This window comes from Chiloscyllium punctatum, chromosome 1 (assembly GCF_047496795.1).
Source record: "Chiloscyllium punctatum isolate Juve2018m chromosome 1, sChiPun1.3, whole genome shotgun sequence".
In the NCBI taxonomy this organism is placed as follows: Eukaryota; Metazoa; Chordata; class Chondrichthyes; order Orectolobiformes; family Hemiscylliidae; genus Chiloscyllium; species Chiloscyllium punctatum.
In genome coordinates, this window is record NC_092739.1 from 21,272,380 (window position 1) to 21,293,541 (window position 21,162).

Below are 21,162 nucleotides of genomic sequence, written 5' to 3' on the forward strand. Positions count from 1 at the left end.
GCTGGGCAGCCCTCTTTGAAGTAGGTTAGACCACCCATGACCCCACCAGTAAATCTACCCTATATATAAATACTAAACCACTGTATTTTGTTAAAGTAAGAGCAGAACATTTTACTTTAAAATGGAGCTAAATTAGTCTGAGCACCTTAGTCCAATTTCCATTCACATTTGTTTTCACCTGAAGGCTGTAATGAATCTTGAAAGCTTTCATGTCAGCAGACAGAGCAACGCACACACAACCATAAATATTAAAATGTCAACATGTGTATTGCATGTAAAGGCATCAAATCTGACATAAGAATGCTAAATAGAAGATACACTAACTAGAAGTATCCAAAACACACAGGAACATTTTTTGACACTGCATTGTTGGCAAACGGAAACATTTATTAACTGTGAAAATTGTAGATTCAAAGATTGTGATTTTCTGAATATTGATTTTAACAATTGGAATATTATGAGTAACAAACACCTGAATTACAGATTCAGAATGAATTCAACACTGTTTCCACATTATTTAGCTGCAGAAAAATCCAGCAGGTTCTGGTACTTGATTCTATTAACACACAAGATAAAAATATAAAATGAAACAGATTGTCTAACAGAAAGAGGCATGAGTCACAATTGAACTAAAGTAGTATGTGATGCATTGACCATATAACTATGTTAAAAAATATTCCTTGGGAGATTTTCAAAACCAGTTATTTTGGGGGTTCAGAAATTTAGTTTGTGAGGAAATATCAAAGAAAATAGATTAATTTCTTTTTGTATCTAAGGTATGTAAATATAATAATTGAAATATTTGAGAAAATAGACAGGATTTTGTTGCAGCAGGACATCCTTTAACCAAACGTATTTTTGGCACTAAAGATGCAAGCTGATAATAGTACAATGATGGAAACAGGGCAGTCAGAGACTGACGAAGATGGTTAACTAAAAATCCTTAACTAATGGGACTGAAGTATTGGGAAATAAACAGGACTGAGGAGAGTGAATTAAAGAGAACAACTTCAATGTCAAGTAAGTATAGAATGAGAACAAAATGAAAAAATTGCGTTGAGGAGTTTTTAAAAGCTCCCTGAAAATTTCAAAACCTGCAGAATCTGATGCTGCATTGGTAGTAGTCTTTTTTTTTGTGCCAAGGAGGCTGATTAACACTTGTTCATAAATAATAAACACTTATGGTCCATTAATGGTCAAACATAGCAGGTTCCGAACAAAAGAGAGGAAAAGGAAAAACCATAATTTTCACAAAGCTAACAGTGAATTAGCATAAACTAAATCATCCTCCGACATTTCCGCCACCTCCAAAAAGACCCCACCAGCAGGGATATATTTCCCTCCCCACCCTTTTCCACCTTCCGCAAAGACCGTTCCCTCCGTGACTACCTAGTCAGGTCCACACCCCCCTACAACCCACCCTCCCATCCTGGCACCTTCCCCTGCCACCGCAGGAACTGTAAAACCTGTGCCCACACCTCCTCCCTCACCTCTATCTAAGGCCCTAAAGGAGCCTTCCAAATCCAAAGTTTTACCTGCACATTCACTAATATCATTTATTGTATCCGTTGCTCCCAATGCTGTCTCCTCTACATTGGGGAGTCTGGGCGCCTCCTAGCAGAGCGCTTTAGGGAACATCTCCGGGACACCTGCACCAATCAACCACACCGCCCCGTGGCCGAACATTTCAACTCCCCCTCCCACTCTGCCGAGGACATGGAGGTCCTGGGCCTCCTTCACCGCCGCTCCCTCACCACCAGACTCCTGGGGGAAGAACGCCTCATCTTCCGCCTCGGAACACTTCAACCCCAGGGCATCAATGTGGACTTCAACAGCTTCCTCATTTCCCCTTCCCCCACCTCACCCTAGTTCCAAACTTCCAGCTCAGTAACTGTCCCCATGACTTGTCCGGACTTGTCCTACCTGCCTATCTTCTTTTCCACCTATCCACTCCACCCTCTCCTCCCTGACCTATCACCTTCATCCCCTCCCCCACTCACCTATTATACTCTATGCTACTCTCTCCTCACCCCCACCCTCCTCTAGCTTATCTCTCCACGCTTCAGCCTCTCTGCATTTATACCTGATGAAGGGCTTTTGCCCGAAACGTCGATTTCGCTGCTCCTTGGTTGCTGCCTGAACTGCTGTGCTCTTCCAGCACCACTAATCGAGAATAACAGTGGAATAGCCTAACTCAAGCTGACACTTTTGGATATTCATGTTTAATTACACATCTATTCCTCAACTGAAGCTGCTGTACCTTTTACAGATACAAGAGATAATAGTCTAATGGCAAAATATTGTGGATGCTGTAAATCTAAAGCAAACATGCTGGAGATACACGGTGGGTATGGCAGCATCTGCGGAGAGAAAAAGTGGAGAGAGTTACCATTTAGAGGCTGTACGGCTCTTCTTCGGAACTGAAAGGTGTTAGAAAGGGTTTTTTTTTCCAAAACCTTTAACAGAGACAGCTATCCAGTTTAAAAGCAAAGCGGCTCTCAGTGGTGGAGAAAAGATGATGATGATGTAGAATGGTATAAATTAAGATGTGAAAGGGAGAGAATTGGTCCTCTCTTTCAAGTACTGGATTAGTGGTGCTGGAAGAGCACAGCAGTTCAGGCAGCATCCAACGAGCAGCAAAATCGATGTTTCTATTTCGTTGGATGCTGCCTGAACTGCTGTGCTCTTCCAGCACCACTAATCCAGTATTTGGTTTCCAGCATCTGCAGTTATTGTTTTTACCTCCTCTCTTTCAAGTACAGAGCAAACAAGACACAAACTTGGCAAGGCAGGGTGGGGGCAGGGAGAAGTAGTGTGGGGAGAGAATGTAAATAATGGAAGAGATATTACTCTTGTTATTTTGACAGCAAATGCGGGTTCTTTGTAACTGAATTAATAAGACTGATTGAAGTAAATTGCTCAGTGAGGTAAATAATTTAAAAACCAAGGGGTGCAGGTTAAAAATTACTAAGTCAAGAATAAATTTTTACACTCTAAGGGGTTCAATTTTCTCAATGAGCTAATCTGATGCGAAATTAGTTACATTTTCTTCAAACTCAAGGGTAACTTTAGAATTACAGAACATATAAAACCAACATCTATACAACTAACACTTAACTGCGCAGTCAAGGAGAAATGAGCTGCAATAATAGCACTGTTTCATCTTTGAACATAAGTGATACACCCTCGATAATGCAGTATGATCAAATTTCAACACTGTTGGAGTGAACGAGGTAAGTGATGCACAGTCTCATAGTGCAGCCCACCGTTAAACAGAAAGGTAAACTGGTCTTTAGCAAAAGCGCAAATTGACAATAGTTCATTGCCTGACCAATTTTATTTTCCATTGAAGTCAATAGTGGAATACTATTGCCTCATTTGTTCTAATGCAGCAGACTAATATTACCCCATAAAGTTCAACATGGATAGATGAAGAATTTTTTGGAAGCTTAACAAAGTCTGAATAGCTCATCATGCTTTGAAGAAATGTAAAAGCAAGTGGATTTTTTTTTTAAAAAGTGATAACACTAAGGTAAACACTAAGAGTCTTACTGCTTGACATGGTATGGTGCATTTCAATTGTTTTAATTTGTTATATTTACATGTGTTAGAATTGCCAAATGCCCTCCAGATCAAAGTAGTTTTGATGATAATGTGGCTGAAAGTGCAAGCTGATAGCAGTGTAATGAGGGGAAACAAGGCAGGTACGAACTAAGTAAAGGCAAAACACTGCAGATGCTGGAAATCTGAAACAAACACTCAGGAGGCCTTGTATCATCTGTGGAGACAGAAACAGTTCTTTGAGAAACTTAAGGGTATATATATAGCATCAATTTAAGATAGTGTTTCTCTCTGCACAGATGACCAGACATGTTGAGTTTCTCCTAGTCTCTGTTTGTTAGGCACTTAGTAAATTCGGTAACTATTCATCTTTAATAAATTATACAGTATCCTAAGCTTTACTAATAGGGGCAAGGAGGTTATATTGAACATGTACAAAACACAGGTTAGGCCTCAGCTGCAGTATTGTGCATGTTTCTAGGCAGCGCACTTGAGAATGGACATGAACACTTGGAGAAAGTACAGGAAAAGGTTTACTGGAATAGTTCCACAGATAAGAAATTTCAGTTATGAAAATAGACTGAAATAGTTGGGACTTTTTCCTTGGAAAGGATAAACTCTAGGAACTTTGATAGAAAGTTTTCAAAACCATGAGAGGATCAGACAGAGCAGATAGGGAAAATATATTCTTATCGTAAAAGGATTGAGAGCAAAAGAACACAGATTTGAAGCTATTTGCAAAAGAAGTGAAGGTGAAGAAAAGCTTCCAGCCAACTAGCACATATCTAGAGTGCACTACTGGAAACATCCCAGAAGCATGTTCATTATAGGCATTCAAGAGGGCATTAAGTAATTTTCTGAATTAAAATAATGTTCAGAGTGACAGGGAAAAGGCAGGACAAAGGCACAAAGTCATAATGCGCATTCACACAAACAATGCCTAATGTTGAGAACAAGGACTCTCACATTTTCTATGGCACTCTTCTCTTCCAATCAAGACCAGATCAAGTTTACAAGCAATATGAGGTCAAGATGGTGGTAGATATTATCAACAAGTGGTATCTTTGTTTTGTATGACTGAAAATATTCATGCAGTTCATCATCAAATTACGAATTTCTGGGATAACTCTGCCGGACTGTATATCACTTTGCCTCCACTTCTGGTGAGATCATTCTGCAGATGTGTCAGGATAAGCCCCAATACAATAACTGCAAATGCCATGTTGGCTGATGATCATACATACAGCATCATAACTATGTCACAAAAACAAAACACTGGAGATGCTCAGCAAATCTGGCAGCGTCTGTGGAGCGAGAAACAGAGTTAACTTTTTGAGACTGATAAGACTTTTCTTCAACAATATGAATCTTCTTCCATGCTCCCAAGAAGTCATAACAGACTTGAAATATTAACTGTTTCTCTCTCGACAGAATGCAACTAGATTGGAGTTCCTCCAGAATTCTGTGGGCGGCACGGTGGCACAGTGGTTAGCACTGCTGCCTCACAGCGCCTGAGACCCGGGTTCAATTCCCGCCTCAGACGACTGACTGTGTGGAGTTTGCACGTTCTCCCCGTGTCTGCGTGGGTTTCCTCCGGGTGCTCCGGTTTCCTCCCACAGTCCAAAGATGTGCAGGCCAGGTGAATTGGCCATGCTAAATTGCCCATAGTGTTAGGTAAGGGGTAAATGTAGATGTAGGGGTATGGGTGGGTTACGCTTCGGCGGGGCGGTGTGGACTTGTTGGGCCGAAGGGCCTGTTTCCACACTGTAAGTAATCTAATCTGTGTTTTTGTTACAGATTTCTAGCATCAGTACTCTTTTCCTTTTACCTTACTACCTATACAGACTAAACTTTTAATTATTGCATACTACGTTTATCAACATTCATGGGTTACATCACCTGACTCTCAAAAACCCTAGAAACTATAAAGTAATGTGACCAAATACTCTAGCTTCTTTATCCAAGAGGAGATAATAGTAGGACTAAAACAAATCTCTTAAAAAGGAGAGACTGCCTGCAGTTAGCCATTCTGTTCATTAATGTGGTGTCAGATGGCAGCCTCAAACATATGTTTAAGATTAAATACTTCTGCAAATACTGCAGCACTCCTCAACAAATGAAAGTGTGCTCCTGGTACAGCAATCTGGTCATCACATTGAAAACTGGATTTGAGGATTCAGGTCTGTCCACGAATTCACATAATTGTCAAAGTAAGGACTCAAAACCATACTTGTTAATTGTAAAGCAGCCACTTTTTAAAATTCATTCTGAGCATGTGTCACTGACATGGTTAGCATTTATTACACATTCCTTGCTGCCTTGGAAAAGTGTGATTATACGTTGTGGTAGATACAATGGAGTAAGCTGCCAAACTACTTCAGAGAGCAGTTCATAGTTAACCTCTTTGTAACACTGCAGTCACACACAATCCACATAACATAAGACAGCAAATTTCCTTCATAAAGGATAGTGAACCACAGTATTTTTTATATGGCAATCCAGTCGTTTCATTAGCTTGTTTTATACCACCAGCTTCTTTTTTTATTTTGAGATTATTTTTGGAAGGGGCATGCATTAGGTGGAGTCTCTTTGGTGCCAAGGTAGCTCCAAGAAGACACACCTATAGCTGGAATAAAATTAATTTGTAGCAGATGTGTTGTATCTTGAGTCATTGTTAATGATCAACTGGTAAGCTTAGTTGTCTAAACAGAATTTGAAAGTGTGGATCATATTACAAGAGGGCTAGGATTCTTCACACAGCTCCAAATACTCATGAAGGAGACTCTAAAGCATTTGATGGTAAATAAGCAGTTGAAAATTTATGGTAATCTGCTCTTGTAAATGGAGGTTTAACTGGTTAAACAATAGTGGTGATCCTACACGAGACAAGGGAAGTCTCTGAGTCACACCTTTATCATCTGAGCTGTCAGGGCAAGTGGAAAATGCTGCTTCAGGGAAAGGACGTGCACACTGTGTGAAGCAAATTAAAATCCTACAAGGAGAACATAGATTTTTAAGGTGGAAGACTCAAATATGCTGATGAATTTCTTTGTGACATCTGGCTGAGCAAAAGTAAAAGCTCAACACAAAATATATGTAATGTTATTACGCCCAGAAAAGTATTCATTCACATCAGATAAAAGCTCTCAGTCACTATTAAGGGCAACAAAATCTTTGGAATTCTGTTGTTATTCAAAGTTTATGGAGGTGTGTTGGTTTATACAATGATTAGCACAGTGAACATATGAGATTATGATTTTCAGCATCAACAGGTTCAAAGCCATTTGTACTCCCCATGAAATACAACATGTATTTTCACTTTAACAACAATATGCAAAACAATGCCCATCTGCTCATCCGGCGCCTTTTTTTTAAGAAAAATCCAAAGCCATAATGCAGGAGGAAGTTAGTGTGTGACTGTCATTCTCACCTACATCACTTGCAGTAGGTGCCAGCTGAGACACAAATACTTTTGGAGAGTATCAGCAAGCAATGAAGGAACAAAGATCATGGGTGAAAAAGTGAAGAAAGTTGACTATTTGTTATCTGGAGCTATTATAATAATCCTTGTGAGTCAGTGATTTGATTCCAAACTAATGCCACTAACAGAGTCCTTGTTTATATTAGAGTCTGAAATCTCAGAGCATTGGGAAATTTGTTGTTTGCTGTTGTACCTGACCCAGTTGGTATCTTGTTGTGGCTTTGTCTCCTCTCAGAATTGAGGCAACACAAAAAGTGCCCACCCTCTGACCTTTCCCACATTGGATTGTGGCCTGAGGTTTCCACTAGGGTGTCCAACCCACAAGACCATCCAATAGATTTGCTGCCTGCCCTTGGTTATGTTGCATCTGTTGCCTTGTATAACGTTCCAACAATATTCCCCATCCCACCACCCGAACCCAACTGAGGCGCTGCAAGTGCCACCTCCTCGCCATCCATACAATGCCTTAGGACTTGCGTAACCGTGATTGAGCTGCCCTGCCCCTCCCAGTTATCCAGCCACAGGGGTCCTCTAGCTGAGGGGGTGCTGACCATGACTGGGCTTGATTAACTCCCCTCTCCCACGTACACCACAATCCAAGGGGAAGGCCAGATTGCAGCCCACAGATGGTGGAAATGCACTGGGAAAGGGAGAAGCCATGCTCCATCAGACTGGGGTGGGAATCACCCTCCACCAAGCCCATCCCAATCAAAACCCACAGTTCCCCATGCTGCTCTAATAGCTACAAGCCTAAATCCACCTCAGGAGCTCTGTGGACATGGGCACTATATTGGAGACAGCAAGACAGAGATACAGAGAGACAGACAGAGAGAGAGAGTATTTAGATTAATGGTTATTTCATTTGACTAAGTCACATTGCAACATAAAGTTTTAATTTTTTTCTGTTAAAGCCTGTAAAACATAACTCTGGTTCAAACATTGATGTGGTTCCATCTAAAATTGCCATTTTTCAGGAACACAACCACAATATTACTTAACAGAGACATGGGTTTCTCAGGGGCAGCAATGGTTGCTGGATGTTCCAGGGTTTAGAGCATTTAAAAAGAATAGGGAGGGGGGGAAACAAAAGAGAGGAGGGGGTGTAGCACTACCAGAGAGGGTATCACAGCTACAGAAGCTTCCATTGTCGAGGAAGATCTGCCTACCGAGTCAGTATGGGTGGAAATTAGGAACAGCAAGGGAGCAGTCACCTCGTTAAGGGTTGACTATAGGCCCCCCAATAGCAGCAGGGAGATGGAAGAAAGCATAGCTCAGCAGATTTTGGAAAAGTGTGGACGTAGTAGGGTTGTTGTAATGGGTGACTTCAACTTTCCCAATATTGATTGGAACCTCCTTCGAGCAGAAGATTTGAATGTAGCTGTTTTTGTAAGGTGTGTTCAGGAGGGTTTCCTAATTCAGTACGTTGACAGGCCGACGAGGGGAAAGGCAATTCTAGACTTGGTGCTCGGCAATGAGCCGGGGCAGGTATCAGATCTTGCGGTGGGAGAACATTTTGGTGATAGTGACCACAACTGCCTCACATTCTACATAGCTATGGAGAAGGAGAGGATTAGGCAAAATGGGAGGATATTTAATTGGGGAAGAGGAAACTATGATGCGATTAGACATGAGTTAGGAAGCATGGATTGGGAGCAATTGTTCCATGGTAAAGGCACTATAGACATGTGGAGACTGTTTAAGGAACAGTTGTTGCAAGTGATGAATAAATATGTCCCTCTGAGACAGACAAGTGGTAAGATAAAGGAACCTTGGATGACGAGAGTGGTGGAGCTTCTCGTCAAAAGGAAAAAGGTAGCTTACGTAAGGTGGAGGAAGCTAGGGTCAAGCTCAGCTCTACAGGATTACAGGTAGGCAAGGAAGGAGCTTAAAAATGGTCTGAGGAGAGCCAGGTGGGGGCACGAGAAAGGCTTGGCAGAACGGATTAGGGAGAACACAAAAGGCATTTTACACTTATGTGAGGAATAAGAGAATGGTCAAAGAAAGAGTAGGGCCGATCAGGGATAGCCGAGGGAATATGTGTGGAGTCTGAGGAGGTAGGGGAGGCCCTAAATGAGTTTTTGCTTCTGTCTTTACGAAAGAAACAAACTTTATAGTGAATGAAACCTGTGAAGAGCAGGTGTGCATGCTGAAATAGATAGAGATAGAGGAAGCTGATGTGCTGAAAATTTTGTCAAACATTAAGATTGACAAGTCGCCCGGCCCGGATCAGATTTGTCCTCGGCTGCTTTGGGAAACGAGAAATGCAATTGCTTCGCCACTTGCGAAGACCTTTTCACACTCGCTCTCCACTGGAGTCGTACCTGAGGACTGGAGAGAGGCAAATGTAATTCCTCTCTTCAAGAAAGGAAATAGGGAAATCCCCAGCAATTACAGACCAGTAAGTCTCACGTCTATCATCTGCAAGGTGTTAGAAAGGATTCTGAGGGATAGGATTTATGACCATCTGGAACAGTATGGCTTGATTAAATGCAGTCAACACGGCTTTGTGAGGGGCAGGTCATGCCTCACAAACCTTATCGAGTTCTTTGAGGATGTGACTAGAAAAGTTGATGAGGGTCGAGCTGTGGATGTGGTGTATATGGACTTCAGCAAGGCATTTGATAAGGTTCCCCATGGTAGGCTCATTCAGAAGGTCAGGAGGAATGGGATTCAGGGGAACATAGCTGTCTGGATACAGAATTGGCTGGCCAACAGAAGACAGCGAGTGGTAGTAAAAGGAAAATATTCTGCCTGGAAGTCTGTGGTGAGTGGTGTTCCACAGGGCTCTGTCCTTGGGCCTCTATTGTTTGTAATTTTTATTCATGACTTGGATGAGGGGATTGAAGGATGGGTCAGCAAGTTTGCAGATGACACAAAGGTTGGAGGTGTTGTTGGCTGTTGTAGGCTGCAGCGGGACATTGACCGGATGCAGAGATGGGCTGAGAGGTGGCAGATGGAGTTCAACCTGGATAAATGCGAGGTGATGCATTTTGGAAGGTCGAATTTGAAAGCTGAGTACGGGATTAAGGATAGGATTCTTGGCAGTGTGGAGGAACAGAGGGATCTTGGGGTGCAGGTACATAGATCCCTTAAAATAGCCACCCAAGTGGACAGGGTTGTTAAGAAAGCATATAGTGTTTTGGCTTTCATTAACAGGGGGATTGAGTTTAAGAGTCGTGAGATCTTGTTGCAGCTCTATAAAACTTTGGTTAGACCGCACTTGGAATACTGCGTCCAGTTCTGCTCCCCCTATTATAAGAAAGATGTGGATGCTTTGGAGCGGGTTCAGAGGAGGTTTACCAGGATGCTGCCTGGACTGGAGGGCTTATCTTATGAGGAGAGGTTGACTGAGCTCGGACTTTTTTCATTGGAGAAGAGGAGGAGAAGAGGGGACCTGGTTGAGGTATACAAGGTAATGAGAGGCATAGATAGAGTCGATAGCCAGAGACTATTTCCCAGGGCAGAAATGAGTAACACGAGGGGTCATAGTTTTAAGCTGGTTGGAGGAAAGTAAAGAGGGGATGTCAGAGGCGGGTTCTTTACAGAAAGTTGAGAGAGCATGGAATGCGTTGCCAGCAGCAGTTGTGGAGGCAGGGTCATTGGGGACATTTAAGAGACTCCTCGACATACATATGGTCAGAAATTTGAGGGTGCATACATGAGGATCAGTGGTCAGCACAACATCACGGGCTGAAGGGCCTGTTCTGTGCTGTACTGTTCTATGTTAAGGACCGCCCTTACTCAAGGAGCATTGGAGAGTAAGCAAATCATTTGCTGAATTGCGATCTGAATCAAGTTGCAGTTTCAGTCTTTCAGTTACGCATCGTCATGAAACAGGTTCAGACCTACAGGTGGCAATTGAACAATGTTAAACATTAGGGACAATATGAGAGTCCACAATAGAAACACATAATTTCTCAGGATTGCTATCGTCAATGATATTAAACCTTGGAAGTCCATTACCCAAAATACTTTAAAAAGCTCTGAAATTTAAACTTGAAAGAGTTCAGAAAAGTTTTACAAGGATGTTGATGGGGTTGGAGGGTTTGAGCTATAGGAAGAGGCTGATTTCCTTGGAGTGTCGTAGGCTGAGGGGTGACCTTATAGAGATTCATAAAATCATGAGGGGCATGGATAAGGGTGAATAGCCAAAGCCTTTTTCCCCAAGGCTGGAGAATCCAAAACTAGAGGGCAGTTTAAGGAGAGAGGAGAATGTTTTTAAAAAAAGAAATAAGGTGCAATGTTTTCATGCAGAGGGTGATCCATATATGGAATAAGGGGCCAAAGGAAGTGGTGGAGACTGATACAACTACAACATTTAAAAGGCATTTGGATGGGTATATGAATAGGAAGGGTTGAGGGGGATATGGACCAAATGCTGGCAAATGGGACTAGATCAGTTTAGGATATGTGGCTGACATGGATGAGTTGGACCGAAGGGTCTGTTTCCATCCTGTATGATTCTATGACCCTATATCATTCATGCCGACACATGACAATACAGCCTTACTGAAGAACTGTGTGGAAGAAATAGTACTGTGCAGCAGTCAGGAAAATTCACAAATTTCAGTCAACACACTTTGGTGCATATTTAAGGGATACAAATATTTGAGTTTTTATATTTTAGATAATCTAATGGCAAAAAGAAAAACTGGCTAACTTTAATTAAACTCTATTAACAGTCAATGTATTCAGGCTAACGGTGATCAAGGTACTGCACTTTAATTACTGATTGGTGTGTTCCAGTAGTTTCATTCGCTTCCTTCTCTATGCTAAGCAGAAGACATTAGAAAACTAGCCATATTACAACAAATGCAAAACTCTCTTAATCGCAGCAACTCATTCCAGCTCATACTGAAGACCTAATTGTGGTCTAAACATTAGAAAACTTGTTTTAAGATTCAAAAAACTCTAATATATTTCTGTTTTAGGTGTTGTGTATGGGTGCATGTGCAGGTTTGGGATGGACAGGGATGTGGACAAATATAGTTAGAACAAGTAACAGTCATCTCTCAGAGTTTCTCATCGAGTTCGATGTTACCTCTCGGAAATTGGGAAGACATTGACTAACTGAAGAAGTTGAAATCATGAGAACTCTCCTCGAAATGAGTATTAATGTGCAAACTTTTGACAGCAATCTCAGGCATATGGGCAAAATGGAGTAAAACCCTTTCCTGGTGGCATATATGTTTAGGGCGCATGAATTGCAATGCCAGTTCTCCTTGCATCAGCTCCAATTATGCAACTTGATGTATTATGTTATTAAAGCAAATCCTGAATAAATTTACACATGTTCCATTATTTGCTTCACAAAATAACTGCTAATTTTGGGTGAGTGCATCAGTAAGCTGATATTTACATAGTCCTCAGAAATTTAGTGATGATTCTGTTAACACTAATCACAAAATTGACACACTTTAATACATAAATCAGCAGTTTGACTACTTTTAACAGTTACAGCAAAATTATCCTCCACAGAATGAAATAAGTTACCAGAAAGTGATTAAAATAAAATGGTTCAAAGACAATAGGTTTGGTTTTGAAGTCAGAATGAATTGGCAGAAATGGTGAGAAATCTGGAATATCTATGAAAAGACATTTTTTGTGCAATCCAACTGCTTTCCCCTGATATTAAAAGCTCTTAGATCAGAAATTCATCCAATAACTGTGTCATCCTTCTTAAGCTACAAAAGACTACTTTCCATGTCTAACAGTTTGAACAGTATATGACAAACAGAGGTAGCCGATCCCTCAACTGACCAGTAAGCCAAATGGACCTGCCACATTCAACAATGGCAGCCAAACAACCACCCATACGAAAAGAAAGTTCCGCAGATATCCCTAATGTCAACAGTGGGTGAGCTCAGCATATCAGTGTAAAATTCAAAGCTGAAAACTTTGCTTTGTCCAGAAACGTCAATTCTAATTCATCTTGGCCTCCTCCAGACATCCTTATCCTCATGATTGCCCATCTCTAGCTACCCTTGAGAAGATGTGGTTAATTTCCTTCCTGAACCACTACAATCCACACACTGTAGGTTGATCCAGAACGTCATTTGGGAGGGAATTCCAGGATTCTGATCCAGTGACAATGAAAGAGCAGAAATATATAGCTGTCCTTATTCTTCAAGATGAAAGTGGTCATGGGCTTGGAATGTGCTGTCAAAGGAGATTTGAAAAATTTCTGCAGTGCATCCTGCAGTTTGTATACACTGCTACTAATGACCGTCAGCAATGAAGGGACTGGATGCTTACGGATGTGGTGTCAGACTGCTTTGTCCTGGAATGGTGTCAAGCGTCTTCATTGTTGGAACTGCATTCATCCACACAAGTGGGGCATATTCCTTTACACTCTTGACTTGTACCTTGTAAATGGTGGACAGGCTTTGGAAGTCAGGAGATGCATTACTTGCCACGGTATTCCTAGTCTCCGACCTTCTTTAAAAGCCACTTATTTTCAATGCCAGTCCAGCTGAGTTTCTGATCAATGGTAACTCCAGGATGTTGACAGTGGTGAAACAGTGATGGTAATACCAGTCAAGGACGATGGTTAGATTCTCTCTTGTTAGAAATGGTCATTGCCTGGCATTTGTGTAGCATGAATATTATGTGCCACTTTTCAATTTAAGCCTAGGTATTGTCCAGGTCTTTCTGCATTTGGACATGCTCAATCAGCAAACATCCCTACTTCTTAACACATGATGGATGAAACGTCGATGAATTAGCTGAAGCTGGTTAGGCTGAGGATATTACCCTGAGGAAGTCCTGCAGCTGGAATGATTTTGATCTCCAATGACCACAACTATCTTCCTTTGTGCCAGATATGATTTCAACTAGCACAGCGTTTTTCCCGATCCCCATTGATTCTAGTTTTGCTAGGACTGCTTGATGTCACATCTGGTAAAATATGGCCTAGATGTCAATGGCAGTCAGCAACACCTCTGGAACTTAGCTCTTTTGTCTGTGTTGCCACCAAGACTGTAATGAGGTCAGGAGCTGAGTGGTGCTAGTGGAAACCAAACTGAGGGCCAGTGGGTAGGTTATTGCTGAGTGGGTGCTGTTTGATGGCACCAATGATGACACCATTCATCATATTACTTATGATTGGGTGTGGATAGATGGGGCAGTAACTGGCTGGATCGGATCTCCTGCATAAATTCATGGCCATCATTAAACTCTTAATTCTAGATGTTTTTGTTTGAGTTCAAATTTCAAATTCCACCATCTGCCTGGGCACCCCAGAACATTACCTTGGTCTGTCAGTTAATAGTCCAATAACAGTGCCATCAGGCTATCACCTCCACAGTTCATTCATGTGATATCAAAAAATGGCTGCAGAAGCTGGATAATAGGCTATGGACCTTGAAAACACTCCAACAATAATGAAGAATTGCACTGCAGAACTGGCCACGTGAGCTGCCAAGCTGTTTCAATTGACCCTCAAAATTGGCAGCCACCCAGCAATGTGCAAAATGACAGGATATGTCCTACCCACAGAAATAGGACAAACCAACCTGACCAATTAGCACCCCATCCCAATCATCAGGCAAGAGATGGGAGGACCCTTGACAGTGCTATCAAATGGGCTGAAAAATGTGTTGCTGGAAAAGCGCAGCAGGTCAAGCAGCATCCAAAGAGCACGAGAATCGATATTTCGGGCATAAGCCCTTCTTCAGGGCTTATGCCCGAAACATCGATTCTCCTGCTCCTTGGATGCTGCCTGACCTGCTGCGCTTTTCCAGCAACACATTTTTCAGCTCTGATCTCCAGCATCTGCAGTCCTCACTTTCTCCTAGTGCTATCAAATGGTGCTTGTTCAGCAATAATTTGTTCACTGATGCTCAGTTTCAATTCCACAAAGGCCACTCAGCTCCTGACCTAATTATAGCCGAGCGCAAATATGGACAAAACAGCTGGACAATGGAGGTGAGTTGATGGTGACTGCCTTCAACGACAAGGCAACGTCTGACCAAATATCACTCCATGAACCCAGACAAAACTGAAGTCAGTAGGAATCAAGGCAACAGTCTCCACTGTTTGCAATCAGATGTAGCAATAAGGAAGACCTTTTTTATAGATCAACATGGCTCTCGGGATTCCTTGGGGTAGTAACTAGGCCCACCGCTTCACCAAAATTGCTCCCTCCATTAAAGGGTTAGAAATGGGGCTGTTCACCAACGATTGCACCATGTTCAGTATCATTTGTGTCCCCTCAAACAGTGAAGCGGTCATAACTATATTCAGCCAAATCTGGATAGTATCCGGCCTTTGGATAATAAGTAGTAAGTGACATTCATGCCGCACAAGTGGCCTCAAATGAAACATAATTTAACCATGTCCTCATGGCATTTAATGGTATTAACGTCCACTACTGACATCCTGTGGCTTCCTGATGAAGGGCTTTTGCCCGAAACGTCGATTTCAAAGCTACTTGGATGCTGCCTGGACTGCTGTGCTCTTCCAGCACCACTAATCCAGAATCTGGTTTCCAGCATCTGCAGTCATTGTTTTTACCTCGTCCTAACTTCCTAAAGCCTTCCCACTAAACGCATAAGCCAGGACTGAGATAGAATACTCCCTCCTGCCTGGATGAGTACAGCTTCAACAACACTCGAAGATTCTCATCATATAGTACAAAGTAACCCACTCAACTGACTGCTTCTCACCCATCATCTTTGCCAATCAATCACTTTCTTCACCACCGACAGAGTGACAGCGGTGTGTATGATCTAAGTTTCACAGCAACAACTCACCAACAACTCTCCTGGTTCTGAAGGGACTCAATAGAAAAAAAAACTCTGATATTATTTCTCCTGCTTGGTGAATCAGAAATATAGGAACCCGGTTTCAGGATGGCAGCCAATCAGTGAGGACCGAAATGGAGCAAAATTTCTTCACAAAAAAAAAAGTCAAGTATTTGATCAATATATTTGAGGCAGAGATAGACTTTGTGGTGGCAAGGAATCTAGGAGCATGGCGAATGGGTAGAAAGAAGAACCACAATCCTGTTGAATATTAGAGCAGGTAATCTGATCGAGTCCTGTTCGGATTTCATATGTTATGCACATCACCCACCAGAAGTACAACCAGTTCCACCTTCATTGCCAAGTATACCAACATGACATGTGTTCACTTGAACTAGTCCGAGGAAGAAGCAAAGCTCACAGATACTTCAAATGCTATTCCCCTGACAGAACCTTAAATTAGTGAAATAAGTTTTACCGCTTTACTTCCCATCCATAAAGACTGCTGTTTGGGAAACCTTCAAACTGTGAACCACCCTCAAATACCACAAAAGGTACAGAATGACCCTGCTCCTCAACATTTCTGCTCCAGCACATGCAGAAGATTAGGGTGCACAACATTGGTTATTGTGAGTTCCTCCCCATTATCCTTAAAGTGACAGAGTTCAATCATAACAATGAGATTGCTTTTGTTTTTGTTTGACAATAAACTCTTTTCCAAATACCATTCCATGCAATAAAGATAGAGGAAATGATTCATTAAAAAAAATCTCAAGGCTATTGTAGTAGCTACCAGAGGAAGTGGTAGCTTTAAAAAACATCTGGATGGGTATATGAATAGGAAGGGTTAGAGGGATATGGGCCAAATGCGATTAGATTGATTTAGGATATCTGGTCAGCATGGACGAGTTGAACAGAAGGGTCTGTTTCTGTACTATACATCTCTATGACTGTATATGAGCTCAATGCTGTTGTGACCAGGTGAGGAGGAGTGAATCGGCTTTCCTCTTTTCACCACCCTCAATTGGTCACAAAAAACATTTTAAATCCTTTTTAGTACTAACTGCATCATAGTTCAATTAAAATGTAGTATTGGTCAAAATTAAGGAGCCAATCAGAGTTTTCCTGAGTGAAAGAGGAATGAGACACACACACACACACACACACCTCACAGCACCAGGGTCTCAGCTTCAGTTCCAGCCTCAGGTGACTGTTTGCGTGGAGTTTGCACATTTTCCCTGTGTCTGTGTGGGTTTCCTCTGGGTGCTCTGGTTTCCTCCCACAGTCCAAAGATGTACAGGTCAGGTGCATTGGTCGTACTAAAATTGCCATAGTGATAGGTGCATTAGTCAGAGGGAAATGGGTCTGGGTGGGTTATTCTTCGGAGGGTCAGTGTGGACTTGTTGGGCTGAAGGGCCTGTTTCCATACTGTAGGGAATCGAATCGAATCTAATCTAATGTCTAAATCAAAAATAGACAGTTTTTTTAAAAATCTTAGCGTTCTTGAGGTGTAAGGTTTTAACTTGGGATCATGATTAATTGATGTCTCTTCTCCCCACAACAATAGCAATATTGGTAGATATCCTAAAATTCTTAGTGAATTAATGTTTTTCCAATTTGCTCCATTGCAAGGCACTGCGTTGAGAAGCTGGGAAAAACATGGGAGAGCAAGCTTTCTTGTTCAACTGGTAAGAATTCAGCTTTTTTCTCTTTGCTTTGCCCCAAAAGCTGTTCCCTGAAGCACAGTTCCTTAGTGTGTTCCTATCACTTACTTTAGAGTTTTCGTCCAAACTACATCCTTGTCAGGTGCCTTTCATCTTAATCTGTGAAACTCCCAAAAACGGTAAAGCAAAAATCAAATACAGATCTTAGTGATCAGTCTTAGTCATTTTGATGACATTTTAATTTCAGATCAGACCAAATCTTTTAATTGGTGAGTTTATGCATTGGATTAAATGGGTCATTTGACCACGGCAGCCAATTTATGTCATCCTTTTTTATTTCAAAACCATTGTAGTTCACAAGAGGGACCAATTATTAAAATCAGATGGTCGAAGTCGAAAAGTGACAGCCCATTTTTACCATAGTCATAATGTAGCTGGACTGACAGAACAGGTTCTAATGGAGTCTCATTTAACTGTGTCCTTGTAAATTGTGCACATTGTTAATGAATGCTCATTAGCTTGCACTACTGTCACATCCAGTTCTCTTTCGACATCAACGTCCAGATCCCAATTGTGATAATTATATTATGAGGACCCTAGCTGCCACTGATAAAGGCCCAGCAGAATACACATGAAAAAATGTCCACAGCAATAACCGGAGTGACTATTCAAACCCAAAGTTTAATGACAGCTGACTAGAAGTACTCAGGATGATCAAAACCGTGTTACCTCTTCACAATTGCCTACACCAGATGGTGGGGCTTGACTAAGCATGCAGTGAATCAATTGTCACTCCAATTCAAATTGATTCCAAATCACTACTGGCTTTGCAGAGAAGCCCAACAAGGTTCAGGTTAGTGGACCGCTGTACATAATTCGCAACAGTGCCAACGTCATATTGATTAGATATGGGATTGACAAGGTTACTAAACATGAAGTAGCTATTAATGCTTCAATTGTTATTTTGATTTATGATGCAATATATTCTGTGAAATTAGAGATTATTAATTCCTATTTAAGTGATCTGTTTCGCCTTGCTGATTATTGTCAAAATCAAACACAGAGAGGTGAACTCAAAAGGGTCATGTGGGTCTGGATAAAACCTTATTAGAAATGTTGTAATCCAAACTGGACCTTATATCACTCACATCAAGCGCAGTTCGAACAGTGAGAAAAGGGAGCAATCACTGTCATAGCTCCATGCTCGTGTTGTGGTGGGAAAATGTCTCACCACCACCACCAAGTTTACCCAGCTATTAATGCCAAGTGCCATGCACGCCATAGAAAGAGTTGGTTGATTCTTCATAGCAGTGGAGACTTCCATCAGCAAAACAAACAAGTTCTTTTGGGAGAACCAACAAAACCACAGGATAATTTCTGGAATGCAGACATCTTGGCTAAATTTATCAATAGTGCTCAGTTAAAGCTACAGAGCTTCATAATGCCATCACTCCGAAATAGCAGATGGTAGCAGCAGTTGTAGTTATCCTGGGACTTGTGGGGATACTGATCAGATATTAGCAGCTGTTGTAGTTATCCCATTTGGGGTGAGTATCAAAAGGCCCTAGTAGCAGCTGTAGCCTCAGGACATCCATTCACACTGCCAGACTGGTGCTGCTGAATTGCAGGGAATGGCTGCCTGTCCAAGCACCCTTCAGGCATGGCATCCAGATCTTTGATCCCAAAAGGTAATGGTAGGGAAAGCCAGCTTCTTACCAGACCCCACTGCAAAACTGATGGGCACTTCATCCATGAATATGTAATTGGGTAGCAAATTCATGACTCCACATGATCAACCATCCTGCATTCTCACTTCTGGTAAGACATTGTACAATACAACAAAATTCCAACCATCATGTTTCAATGGTTTAAACTCATATTTTTCAATTTCATATTAATGCTTTCTTCCATCTGGCTTTCAATGATGCCATAATTTGTAGATCCTTGTATTCATGATGCACTCACATCTGATGGACCAGTCCATATAAAAACAGTAGAACAGCAAAGAACAATGAATTTCAGAATTTTGAAAACCAGAGTTTTGTCTTAACAATTATCAATATATTTCTGATGTGTATCTACATCATTAAGATAAAATCTCTAAATGTAAGTAGTACTACACAACACTCAGCATTTGACAAGCAGGAAGTAACATAAACTAATTCAAAGTCAAATTAATTGAAGCACCATCATACTACACTACATAGCACATGCAAGGTGGCTCTAAGCCAGAGTTGTACTGAACCCTGCGATAAATCAAACAGTCATTTCCACCTGCTTTAGTCAGAATGTGCTTGATCACTAGATCGGCATGTGGGATTGGGGTTGCCATGTCATGTTCAAGACACTAGTCATCCACAATCAGCGTATTTTCATGTGAAATTGGTGGGATGCTTTCAAACTCAAACATTTCTTATGCTGACTAACTTGGGAAAACCAATTCATCATTTACAGTTGCAAGTGTGTCTGACTGTATCTAATCAGGTTTGTGGTTTCTTAGTATAATTTTCAACAGCTGAGAATTTGTTAAAAAGCCTTAGATTTAAACAAAGCACATAGAGGCAAAAAGAGCTCAGGTAAGTGCAGATAAAGTACAATCTAGTCTTATATCATGTTGTACATTGATATAAGATTTTGTCAGCACTTTGCTGACAGTTAACAGTATAAAGCATATCATTGATATATAAGTGTTCACATCATCACTGCAAGAATAGTGATTTCCACTGCTTTGTAACATTATTCTCATATCACTGAGTTATATTTTGAAATTAATCACAGTGCCTTCTGTCTTTAATTTGTCCTAGTACGCTAAGACCAAATCCCCATGTGTGCAGCATAATACCTGGACATCTATACAGCTTCCTTGCCTGTGCAATGTCTCCTTTACTTAAACGTGCACGCTGTCCAATGGCAGGTCTTACGCCATTCTCATCACGTCCAGGGAGAATAGTATCCAGAAACATTCCTCTAAGAAAAAGAAAGAACTGTCACTTCATAAGACAATATCTTCAGTTCACTTCATATGTGTTTCTGAACGGGAGAGGAGGGGTAGGGAAAATCTCCTTTCTTTAAATTTCTCATGGAATCCTGAACATACAACTAAGTAATATTTCACTATAAAGTGTCATGTGACTATATTATCTAAATTTCGTAAATAAATAACAACATTCCAGTTTTGATGTTGGGACTATGGTGAGTTAGTTGATCCCAACAAAACAGGAAATAGGTGGTTACGTTTTCCCTGGTTTGAAAAGAATCATAGAATCTCTAGAGTGTGGAAGCAGACCATTCAGCCCATTGAGTCACTCCAACCCTCCGAACAGTGTCCCACCAGCCATCCTATCCCAGTAATCCTGTATTTTCTATGGCTAATCCACCAACCTGCACACTCCTGGACACTATGGACAATTTAGCATGGTCAATCAACCTAATCTGTATGCCTTTGGACTGTGGGAAGAACTGGACCACCTAGAGCAACCTCTACACTGACAGTCACCCGATGTAGAGTTGAATCCAAGTCCCCAAAGCTGTGAGGCAGCAGTGCTAACCACTGAGCTACCATGCCACCTGCCTTTTGGATTCTCTTTTACATCTGCTGCCAGTCTCTTTTAGATTAGATTAGATTAGATTAGATTACTTACAGTGTGGAAACAGGCCCTTCGGCCCAACGAGTCCACACCGCCCCGCCGAAGCGCAACCCACCTTTACCCCT

At 41.5% G+C, this 21,162-nt stretch overlaps 1 protein-coding gene across 4 annotated transcripts in view; it reads right to left on the reverse strand.

Annotated features, from left to right (window-relative positions):
• The window catches only part of LOC140480468 (tolloid-like protein 1), a 339,587-nt gene that overhangs the window by 121,372 nt on the left and 197,053 nt on the right, over nt 1-21,162 (reverse strand). For all 4 annotated transcript variants that reach the window (XM_072575408.1, XM_072575486.1, XM_072575570.1 and 1 more), the window contains one exon: nt 20,293-20,417. In XM_072575408.1, the coding sequence (XP_072431509.1) occupies nt 20,293-20,417 (125 nt within the window). The remainder of the gene's footprint in view (nt 1-20,292; nt 20,418-21,162) is intronic.